Below are 12,039 nucleotides of genomic sequence, written 5' to 3'. Positions count from 1 at the left end.
AAAAAAATGTACACAAGGCATCACCTGCTGTAACGGTGAATTTCTCTGTTATGGATGAACACTACCTCAAAAGCGGACACATGGGATAACAACACAGATTAGCATTGCGAACTTGAACGTAACACCGAACTTCAACCTTGCTGTGTTTTATTACATCGTAAGCGCCCTATTCCAAGGGCATCCTTGCTGCAACACTGATATGATTCTCGATACGTAAAGCTGAATGTCCTTGTTATTCGAGGTAGCAATTTCCCCCCTGGGATTTTAAACCAGCAAACACTACCAAGTGGTCTTTATCCTACCCCCAAACACATAAATGCATGGACACACATACACACACACCAGTGCCTGAGGGCCCAATGGGGATTGCTGTAGTGTAGATTGTAATGATGTAGGGTCAAGCGTGTTCAGCCCTTGATGCAGGATAAGGTGCTCTTCTCTATAACATTCAGAGGAAAGTCTGCACATTGCCCAAATAGCCTACCTCCCAATCCCAACAATATCTCTGGACATCAATCTATAAATTAATCTAGCTGGAATAAGCCTCTACACCATAGCACACTGGATCATTGAGTTGAGCTCTTCTCTCATCATCAGTAACACTAACAATATGACTCTTATCCAGTCAAATGCTGTTCCAAGGCCTTTTTCATTTTGTTTCTGTTGTCCTAAAGGAGGGTCAATTCACAAAATATAAACTTAACCATCATGCTGAGCTGGTTCAAACAGGACAAGTGCATACATCCTGCTTGTTTGGAATTAGTATTTGGGTTATGCTTTATTTTACAGTCCTTGTCCACATCACTAAGGATCTATTATGATCCACACACACCAACACAGTTGTGAAGAGGGCATGACAACGCCTCTTTCCCCTCAGGAGGCTGAAAAGATTTGACATGGGCCCTCAAATCCCCCCAAAATTATACAGCTGCACCATTGAGCGCATCTTGACTGGCTGCATCACCGCTTGGTATGGCAACTGCTTAGCATCTGACCGCAAGGCACAACAAAGGGTAGTGCGTAGGGCCCAGTACATCACTGGGGCCGAGCTCCCGGCATCCAGGACCTCTATACCAGGCGGTGTCAGAGGAAGGCCCTAAAAATAGTCAAAGACTCCAGCCACCCAAGACATAAACTGTTCTCTCTGCTACCACACGGCAAGCGGTACTGATGCACCAAGTCTGGAACCAACAGCACCCTGAACAGCTTCTACCCCCAAGCCATAAAACTGCTAAATAGTTAGTGAAATTGTTCAATAAATATTGTAGCTACACGGACTATCTGCATTAACCACTTTTGCACTCATCACATACACTGCTGCTACTGTTTATCATCTGTCACTTTGTTCCTAGTTATATGTACATATACTATATATACACAAGCAGTGGAAACGTGTTCTCTGGAGTGATGAATCACGCATCACCATCTGGCAGTCCGACGGACAAATCTGGGTTTGGAGGATGCCAGGAGAACGCTACCTGCCCAAATCCATAGTGCCAACTGTAAAGTTTGGTGGAGGAGGAATAATGGTCTGGGGCTGTTTTTCATGGTTCAGGCCCCTTAGTTCCAGTGAAGGGAAATCTTAATGCTTCAGCACACATGACATTCTAGACGATTCTGTGCTTCCAACTTTGTGGCAACAGTTTGGGAAGGCCCTTTTCTGTTTCAGCATGACAATGCCCCCGTGCACAAAGCGAGGTCCATACAGAAATGGTTTGTAGAGATCAGTGAGGAAGAACTTGACTGGCCTGCACAGAACCCTGAACTCAACCCATCGAACACCTTTGGGATGAATCGCCCAACATCAGTGCCGACCTCACTAATGCTCGTGGCTGAATGGAAGCAAGTCCCTGCAGCAATGTTCCAACATCTAGTGAGAAGCCTTCCCAGAAAAGTGGAGGCTGTTATAGCAGCAAAGGGGGGACCAACTCCATATTAATGCCCATGATTCTGGAATGAGATGTTCGACGAGCAGGTGCCACATACCTTTGGTCATGTAGTGTATCTACATAAATGACCTCGTACCCCTGCACATCGACTCAGTACTGGTACCCCATGTACATAGCCAAGTTATCGTTACTCGCTGTGTATTTATTATTGCTTTTATTATTAAGTGTTATTACTTTTCTATTATTTCTCTATTTTCTTTCTCTCTGCATGTTGGGAAGGGCCTGTGAGTAAGCATTTCACTGTAAGTCCACACCTGTTGTTTACAAAGCATGTGACAAATAATATTTGATTTGTGTACTTACATATTTACCAAATAGCTACATATTGCTTTCTTTGGTACCTAATGAAATAATTAATGCTGTTGATATCAAAGCTGAAACATTTAAGGGCTGACAACGTCCAAGAATAATGTAACTAATAGCCGATAGTGGGAATACTGTTGAAGCAGCTGAACTTGCAGATTGCTGATTCCTCAGGAGCGAGCCCTCCTGCACAAAAATCACAGTGTACCATTCAATCAGTGGTTTTTCTCTCCCGCCTCCATGGTTCTCTTAAAGGTTTTAACCACGCAGAGAATGAAAAGTGCGACCGTAAGAAACCCTGGCCCATTGAGGTGACAGGCTCAGCCAGAATATGATCCTAATCCTGTTTCCAGCAAGCTTTGAGCCCGTTGGCATCGCAATTTAGCCACATATTCTCAGAGCTGTCAATCCAGGAAATCCCTCTAATAGCGCATTGCCCAGATACACATCAAAGTGCTCCTGGAAACCACCGGGAGCTTAGTGACACACACACTAAGAGGGGGACACACACAACTCTGATGTTCAACAGGCTTTCAAACATTGAAGCATTAAAAGTTTGAAGACTACCAATCCTTGAACTATTTGAATCTTTCAAGCAAGGCCATGCTCAGAATAAATGTATTGTCTTTCCACATGTTTGTTGAAGAGAAAGTTCCTGATAAAGAAAAGAGAGGAAAAGAGACAAGAACTAGAGACAGAGGACAAAGAGAAAGGAAAGAGTGATGGCCAGAAGAGGACAACAGGTGGTTGAACTCTGCAGCCTGGGACACGCTTCTTTAGTTCCACTTGATCTCCCATTCTATTCTTGCCCTTTTTTTAAACACTCTCCATGCAATCTCGTCCCAGGCTAATCCTCTTAGAGGAAGAAAAACCCCTATTTTCTAGAGGCCTGGCCAAGGCCAATGGACGCAGTGCATTGCCTGTCCTTGAGATACTGTCAGTCAGGAACACATGCACATAAAGTATTACACACTATATAATCAAATTGATATTGCTATGATTTTCCATTGAATCCTTGCATAGCATCCAGTAATATAAGAATTTGTATAGTCAGTTAATAACTTGAAGCTTTTTCAACAACATAAAAGGGTAACGTAGTGTTGGGAAGATGCCTTATCTTGCCTCAAGAAAGTAAGTGTTGGGAAACCACAACTCATCTCAAGTTTTGGCAATTTATTCAACATTTACCGTAGAGCCTGAGAGAGATCTGTCAAGTCAGCTGATACCTAATAAAGCTTTTTGAAAGCCATTGAAAAAGTGTAATGGCAAAGTAGTGCGAAGGGGAGGCCATGTGTAGTGTTTGAGCCCTGTGGCGTGTTGGTTTCCTGCTGGGCCCACTCTTCATGGTGCATCTGGAACAAAAGACCCCCACTGGTGAGATCCTCTCACTCACAGCGGACAGGGCCAGACGTCTGATCCTCACCTGTGGGCCTAAACACCCAGCAGAAGCTTCTATATGTACACATAGATATGTGATCCTGCGTCCAAGGCCAATCATAACCTTTTAGGGGGGTGCCCTGATTTCCATTCTGAGGGTTGTTTAAACTAAGGGCGTAAACATAGCTGAATAACCAGTCATCAACCTGGTAGGCCTATATCTCAAAGGTTTCTGCTCCACTCTAAACCGTAACCGTTCACCCCTAACTGTTATTAAATCATCACATCATATACTGTTTTCTGGGGACACACAAAACTCCCACATTCACTTATCTTGATTTTACTCTTCCCCTCGGTCTCTCTCACTCACTCCTTCTCTCTCATAAACACACAAGAAACACTCACTACCTCATGATATAGTCCAGTGTTTCCCAACCCTGGTCCTCCAGCACCCCCAACCGTACACATTTTCGTTATAGCCCTGAACAAACACACCTCATTCAACTCATTGAGGGCTTGATGATTAGTTGACAAGTTGAATCAGGTGTGCTTGTCCAGGGCTACAATGAACATTTGTACTGTTGGGGGTACTGGAGGAGCGGGGTTGGGAACTACTGATGTAGTCTACCTCTCTGGCACATAGGCCTAGAGCAAAGGAACACCATTGGCTAATTAAATAATGAACAGCCCAGTAGAAAGAGAAGGGGGAGAAGGGAGGAGTCACTCATCCCTAATAGTCTCCCATCCCGAGTGTTAAAACATGTAAATTTATGTAAAAACCCATAGGAAACACATATTTACAATACGTTTAGGTAATCACAAGATGCGGGCGCGTCGTCCTGGGCCCGCCGACGGAAGCAGTCAATACAGAAATAGTTTTTATGTGTCATTAATTCCCTTCGCATTCGCCGATACATCCTCTGTTACCGCGGTAATACAGTAATCACTCACAATCGGCCAGTGAAATTATCTGCACTCATCTGTGGAATAAAAAGGCGAAGGGGAAAAGGAGGTGAGAGATCCCATTTTGGCGTCGCTCTTGCGTCCTTAATGTTCATCTGGGAGCCGCCGAGCAAACAGCCTCTCCTCTCCCTCGGTGGCGACGCTCGCGAGCCGCTTAATGGCAGCGGGAAGTCGTTGACACTCGGCGGCGCTCGCTCGTTAGCCATGCGCACACCTCTTTCATGCTACATTGCCCGGCCGATGCAACAGAGAAGGTCATCGGCGGTGTGATGGGAGGAGAGGTACTATACCTTTGCACTCATGTTAGATATAAGAAAGACATTGCAGGCTGCATTTAAGTGACATCAAATAGGAAATTGAGAGAATTCAACCATTGTAACGACAGGCCTAGAGATTCTCAGAGCCAATGATTATTTGAGTGTTCATTATGAAAATGTTTAGAATCTGAATTAAATGTTCATATGAGAACACGATGAAATTGTAAAAGGTCACTATGGGACCACATCAAACAGACTTGAATTGGTTTATTGTTCTACCTCAATGGCTGGGATCGGTTTATTTGTTCAACCTCAGTGATTGGGCATAATGATCTAGAACAGGGCTGCCCAACCCTCTTCCTGTAGAGCAGGGCTGCCCAACCCTCTTCCTGTAGAGCAGGGCTGCCCAACCCTCTTCCTGTAGAGCAGGGCTGCCCAACCCTCTTCCTGGAGATCTACCGTCTGTGGGTTTTCAGTCCAATCTAATTTAACACACCTGATTTTACTTATTAGCTGCTCAACAAGACCTTAACTAGCTGAATCAGATATGCTAAATTAGGGTTGGACTGAAAACCTACAGGACAGTAGATCTCCAGGAAGAGGGTTGGGCAGCCCTGCTCTACAGGAAGAGGGTTGGGCAGCCCTGCTCTCCAGGAAGAGGGTTGGGCAGCCCTGCTGTAGAGATACCGTCCTGTAGGTGTTCGGTCAAACCCTCACCTAGCACACCTGACTGTAACAATCAGCTGGTTGATAAACTGAATCTGGTTAGTTAAAACTGGGGTTGGAGAGAAAACCTACAGGACAGTAGCTCTCCAGGATCAGGGTTGGAGCGTTGTGCTTCTGCATCACTTGCTCTTTGGGGTTTAAGGCTGGGTATCTGTATAGCACAACTGCTGATGAAAAAAGGGCTTTATAAAATCAATTTGATTGATCTAGAACCAAATAAGCGTTCTGTTTTTTTTACCCATTCTATAACAGTTGGACAGGGCAATATTTTGAGTGACGGTTAAGTTTATCCTCATGGGTCCAGTAACTTCGAGCCCTCTGTTTTCGATACATAGAGAGCTCCGACTTGTATAATTGTCTAATACTGACAACAAGAGGCCAAAAGTAGCACTGCATAGAAATGTGTATGTCCACTGAAAATTGAATGTTGAAACAGTTATATATTTTATAGTCTATTAATCAATGTCTTTATTTGCGGTGCTTCACATGAATACATAAATACGAAAAGTCTATGAGACGTTATGCCCGATTAAATCAGGTTGCCCCTGAAGGGATAAATAAAGTTGTATTGAAGGGAATTAAATCCATGTCCATCAGTTCTAGTTTAACCTCCGCAGCTTGCACATGTAGATGGGTCCAAAGTTAGCGGTGAGGTGGGGAAGGACCAGCTGTCCCAGGTGGGGGTCAGGGGCGAAGTGGAAGGTGTCCTTAAAGAGGCGTGTGAGGGGTCGAAGGTCGGCTACCTGCAGGCTGATGCCGTGTTCCTCCCGGGCCAGGTGCATGGCCCGCTCCACCACATACTCGTTCTGCAGCTGGGACAGGGAGCAGGTGGAGTAGAGCACCTCTCCCCCCGGACGAACCGCCTCGATACCAGCACTGGTGGAAGAGGAACAGGGAGAGATATTAAGTGAAATTATTATCAGATATCATATGATCAAAATAGGACCGCTGAGATACAAAACTACCATACATTGATGCAATGAATAGATACATAGATACGATCAAAGATCAACAATAATGTATCCGTTTTATGTGATTTTATTGCTTTTAACAATAACATGATAAGTTGCTGAACACTTACAGGAGGAGTTCTGTCTGCAGCTGGGGCAGCCTCTGTCTCTCCTTTGTCCTGGCCCTCTTGAAAATGTTGTTTTCATCCTCCATGACAGAGTGTCTGTCTGTGGTGCATGGAACATCAACAAGGACCTGCAGAGAACAAGGACATCAACTGTCTAACTGAAACCTCTAAACCTTATAGAATTGGGATAAGCTAACAGCAGTAAGGCAATTCCACGATAACAGACACTCAGATTTTTCACATTAACATTTATGCCAAACAAAAATCATTGACTTCAAAGTTTAACAAACCATACAAGTCTATGCACAATGACTACTTTTAACAATTTACACTGAACATTTTACAAAAAAACATTTACTGGAAGAACTGTGCAGATGCAGTTTGGTAACAGAATTTCTGTAAAATCTTCCTCCATTTTTTATGTGAACACATTTTCCCCAAACTCTTAAATATCGGCTCTGAATTAAGATTCAACGATGTCTGCAGAAAGAATGGGGTGTCAGCTATGACATGACACCTTGACTTGAACTACAGTAAGTGAAGTAGATCAACACCCGGTAACAGAATTGCGGTAACGGAATTTCATCATCTGTACTACACAGAAGTGCATAATTATGGATATTAATGTAATTCACTTCATGGTGATGTATCCTAAATAGGTACACAAAAAAGGTAGCAATATGCAATATCCTCCTTCGCATATTTGGGTATTATTCAACACACTGGCTATTATTTTAATGAGATCCGCCCCAAAACAAGACCAAATTTGTTGGTCCGGACCAAATCTGAACCAATCATAGACGTCTCTGTTTCACAAGTTTGGACATCAAAGTAGAGCACAGTAGAGGACAGTACAGTAAAGTAGAGTTCAGTACAGTACATTTTAGTGTACTCCACTCTAGTGTGCTCTACTGTGTACTTTACTGAACTGTACAGTACAGAAGTGTACTGCATACTTTCACATACATTCAAAGTAAGTATTCAGATATCTTGATTTCAGAATCCACTCATTTGAAAGGGTGTCCACATACTTTTGTACAGTATATATAGTGTACACTCCAATGCTTTTGGTATTTGAAAATAGTATTTGAAATAAGTATTTAAAAATCATCTTAAATACAATTTGGTCAACTATTAGGTTTTTACAAATAAATATTCAAATACTAAAATAAAAGTACTTGTTTTGGGCTGTGTATTGAAAATACTAAAATACACTGAAAACACCAGATACTCTATTGCACATATATTTGAACCCAGGTCTGCTGTACTGTACTCTACTTTTACTTTACTGTACTTTGCTCTCCAAACTTGTGAAACATAGACATCTATGATTGGTTCAGATTTGAGGGTCACGTGACCAGCTGGACAAGACGGCGGCTTAGTTTTTCGATCTCTCCAACTTCACATTTTTCTTCTGTTACTATTTTAATACCCAACTAATTTGACAACCGGTGGAACAACAGATAGCCGCCAGTACACACTGAACTCAAACAGGCTGTAAGGGATACAGTTGGAAATTTTGGGACAGAGGTATGAATAATTAATTGAATAAGACACGTTTTTGACAATTTCCAATTATTATTACTCAGTTCTATAGTTTGGGTGGCACCAGTGATTTAAGTAAGAAGGTAATGTCATCTAAAACAATAATCTGTTTTCCATTACGTGGAACTGTGTCCAGAATAAGTAGATCCAAGTAAATGTTTTAGTACCGAATATTGAGCTGATAAGCCAGCACCAACTTTTTGATGGTCCTAGCAGATTTGTTAAACAACAGGTTTCATATTTTGACTAGTTTATGTCTCAGGGACAGTTTGTACAGAACCGTATGTCAATGCAACAGGTCAAAATGACAATGATCACAAGAGAGGGGCTCTGGGATTGTTTAATTAGAAGGTGCCTATTCAGCTTGACGGGACACTATCATCTGATGTGTCTGAAGTATAATTCTGTATACGCATGGGTTTATCAAGACTTCCTGCCCAAGATGCAGTAAACTCGATTAAGATTAATACTTTTTTAGGACTGATTAAAATGTTTATTTTGTTTCTTTCAGGACTTATGGAATGTCCGCTACCAAGTTTTTAAAATATGTTTGCCAATGGTTCTGTGTCTCTCCCTTTGAGGGGCTTCCTGAGGCAGGTGCCTTAGGAGAGCAGTTATTGAGACTGTGTACTGTGCAGTGTAAAGGTGCCCGGATCCAGCTGTTGAGCTCCCAAATTAAGTAAGGCCTGGCCATTTTGTTTGTTTTTACCCTAAGATTTTTACCACACACACACACAACAGCACCTACACACAACCCACCTTGATAAGAAATGTACTGAAAAACCCAATGTAAACCTGATACACAAAATGTTTGAAATATCTTTAAATAATGTCTGAGGTACAGGGAAACAAACAATCACTTAATGGGGTTGAATGACCTCTGACCTTTGTTCTGACTTCCTGGTGAGGCCTGATCACCCTCACTAGAAAGACTAGAGACATTGGGTGAGATTTAAATGGGCTATGTAAACACTAGATAATTAGGAAGAAGTTAATAATTTATCAACAGTCCTTTGTGTGATTCGGAACAAGAGAAGGAGAGAGCGAGAGAGCGCTGCCCCTGAATTAGGGACACCTGTCTCTAGTCTATTTTACCATTACCTTATGGGATACAATTAAGTTAAGATGGAGTCATCAAGGGTTGTAATTCTAATTGTATTTGCTATTTTGATTTAACAGGCAGTGTTGTTGTTTCTTTTGGACGCATGTATCACGATGTGAGTCATGTGTCCAAAAGGGGAATTACTAGTCCCCTGGGGCCCTTTGGTAAATATGCAAATTGATTTTGTTCACGTCTGCCTTTAAAAAGGAAGAAATATATGTTAGTAATAGTTGACAGTTACTCCAAATGGATTGACGTTTTCCCCACATCAAGTGATATATAAAGAAGTGTATCGAATGATATATGAAGAAGTGTATCGAGTGATATATGAAGAAGTGCTGTTGTTGTTTTGTTTTGTTTGTTTTTAGTCTTGCTTCAATACAAATCTCGCCAGATTGGGTCTGCTGGATGGTTGGGATTTCTCCCTAAGGATTAGCCATCAACTCCCTGACCCTGTAACTCTGCAGTGAGATCGCCAAGATGATAGGGGAGTATAAGCCGATTTGGGGGGGGAAATTGATTGAACTGTGTGTTGTTATTCTCTTTCACATTTGTCTTAGACATTTGTATTGGTAGCAGTAATAATTTGTCATACAGTGAATAATTTGTCATTTGTCAGAAAGTAAATAATTTGTCTGGATTTCCTGAATCAGAAATTCCCTAAACTAAACTGTTGTTCTGGTCTGTCCACTCTCGAGGTTATGGCAAAGGTGACCACAGATGGTATCTAGATGCATGGAAGGGATAATTAAGCCGAGAACAGTGTGAACCTCACCCCCTCTAACCGACTGAAGTAAAGGCGAAAATAGCGTTCACTATGGTCCTGTCCTTCACCACTTCTACCGTGAGACATGAGTCCGAGTCAGCAACCTGTACACAGCATCCAATCGAAGCTATCAACTGCCTTTTTTCTCAGGAGTGCGACATGAGTCCACGTGGAGTGAGCATGGAGAGAGATCCCATCCAAATTTCTCTCATGCTGCTGGTGTACTGGTAGGACATAATGGACTGTGAAGAACAGTGGTGGCTCAGGTGCCATTGGGAGGACGAACTGAAACGTCAGAAGAATGAGTGCCGGGAGGGAGGGGGGTGGTCAACCGTGCCCGTAATTAATTTAGGCTTACCCAAAATTGTTTATTGATTGTGGTGGTCTGCACACTGCAAAATGTATAGTAATTTAGACTAAGAATGCATTGAAATACCGATCTGTCATTAACATGCCACTAGCAAACAAAAGCTCCAGCTGAAATGTCATTGCCAGAATCATAAATGAAATTGTGTAATGAAGCACATGTGTAACTGTATGAAGCGAAGGTCTTAAGGTTAAAACATTCTACTGCAACGGTTTTACAAGTACAACACAGAATGATTGTACAACCCAGAATGAAGGGTTTGAAAGTGTCTGTGGTTTTAAGTGTTGATTTTGTTTACTTACTACTTTGATTGTAGATTTTAGCTTTATTATGATGATTATGAATTAAATTAGACTCACTCCCGCTAATAGAAGTATAACCTTTATTATGATTTATTATAATGTTTACATTAAAATGTAATGATTCTTATCACACAAGTGATAAGAGGATGGAATGGGATGGAACATTTTATGTTTGTGCTTTTCTACTAACCAATGTCTGTGTCAATGCAAGTGACTGATTGGCAGATACTGATAGTGAGGATTCGTTCAACCTCACTATCAGTATCTGCAATTTGGTAGTACGGCCAGACCCTTGTTTTGAGAACAAAAGATATCTCAGTTTCAAGGTCTCAGCTTAGAGAGAAGAAGCCTCGTGAGGTATTGGTCGGTCACAGGAATGAAGCAAACGTTAATGATGAATTAATTATGAGTGATGAATAAGCTAAATCATGCAAATATAACTTGTCTGTATATAAGAGAACTAACGGAACTGCCCCGGGGGAGCTCCTGATCGACATGTGTACTTAGTGCATTGAGTTTGTTGGAACCTCTCCAGCTCGCTGATAATAAAGAATGATCACAGAGGTCAGACGTTTCTTGTAGCTGCCCACCAGGTTTGCACACATCTCAGGAGGGATTTTGTCCCACTCCTCTTTGCAGATCTTCTCCAAGTCATTAAGGTTTCGAGCCTGACGTTTGGCAACTCGAACCTTCAGCTCCCTCCACAGATTTTCTATGGGATTAAGGTCTGGAAACTGGCTAGGCCACTCCAGGACCTTAATGTGCTTCTTCTTGAGCCACTCCTTTGTTGCCTTGGCTGTGTGTTTTGGGTCATTGTCATGCTGGAATACCCATCCACGACCCATTTTCAATGCCCTGGCTGAGAGAAGGAGGTTCTCACCCAAGATTTGACAGTACATGGCGCCGTCCATCGTCCCTTTGATGCGGTGAAGTTGTCCTGTCCCCTTAGCAGAAAATCACCCCCAAAGCATAATGTTTCCACCTCCATGTTTGACGGTGGGGATGGTGTTCTTGGGGTCATAGGCCGCATTCCTCCTCCTCCAAACACGGCGAGTTGAGGCCAAAGAGCTCGATTTTGGTCTCATCTGACCACAACACTTTCACCCAATTCTCCTCTGAATCATTCAGATGTTCATTGGCAAACTTCAGACGGGCCTGTATATGTGCTTTCTTGAGCAGGGGGACCTTGCGGGCGCTGCAGGATTTCAGTCCTTCACGGCGTAGTGTGTTACCAATTGTTTTCTTGGTGACTATGGTCCCAGCTGCCTTGAGATCATTGACAATATCCTCCCGTGTAGTTCTGG

At 42.6% G+C, this 12,039-nt stretch overlaps 1 protein-coding gene across 1 annotated transcript in view; it reads right to left on the bottom strand.

Annotated features, from left to right (window-relative positions):
• Nucleotides 1–5,846: 5,846 nt before the first annotated feature.
• nsun4 (NOP2/Sun RNA methyltransferase 4) overlaps nucleotides 5,847–12,039 on the bottom strand; it is a 30,713-nt gene continuing 24,520 nt past the window's right edge. Inside the window, exons 5-6 of the mRNA XM_084188321.1 lie at nucleotides 6,657–6,781; nucleotides 5,847–6,451 (exon numbers count right to left, since the gene is read on the bottom strand). Coding sequence (XP_084044447.1) covers nucleotides 6,175–6,451; nucleotides 6,657–6,781 — 402 coding nt within the window. The 3' untranslated portion in view covers nucleotides 5,847–6,174. The remainder of the gene's footprint in view (nucleotides 6,452–6,656; nucleotides 6,782–12,039) is intronic.

This window comes from Coregonus lavaretus (genome assembly GCF_964263955.1).
Source record: "Coregonus lavaretus genome assembly, chromosome: 23".
NCBI lineage: Eukaryota > Metazoa > Chordata > Actinopteri > Salmoniformes > Salmonidae > Coregonus > Coregonus lavaretus.
Note: the sequence above shows the minus strand (reverse complement) of the source record. Positions and strands in the feature narration are given on the sequence as shown.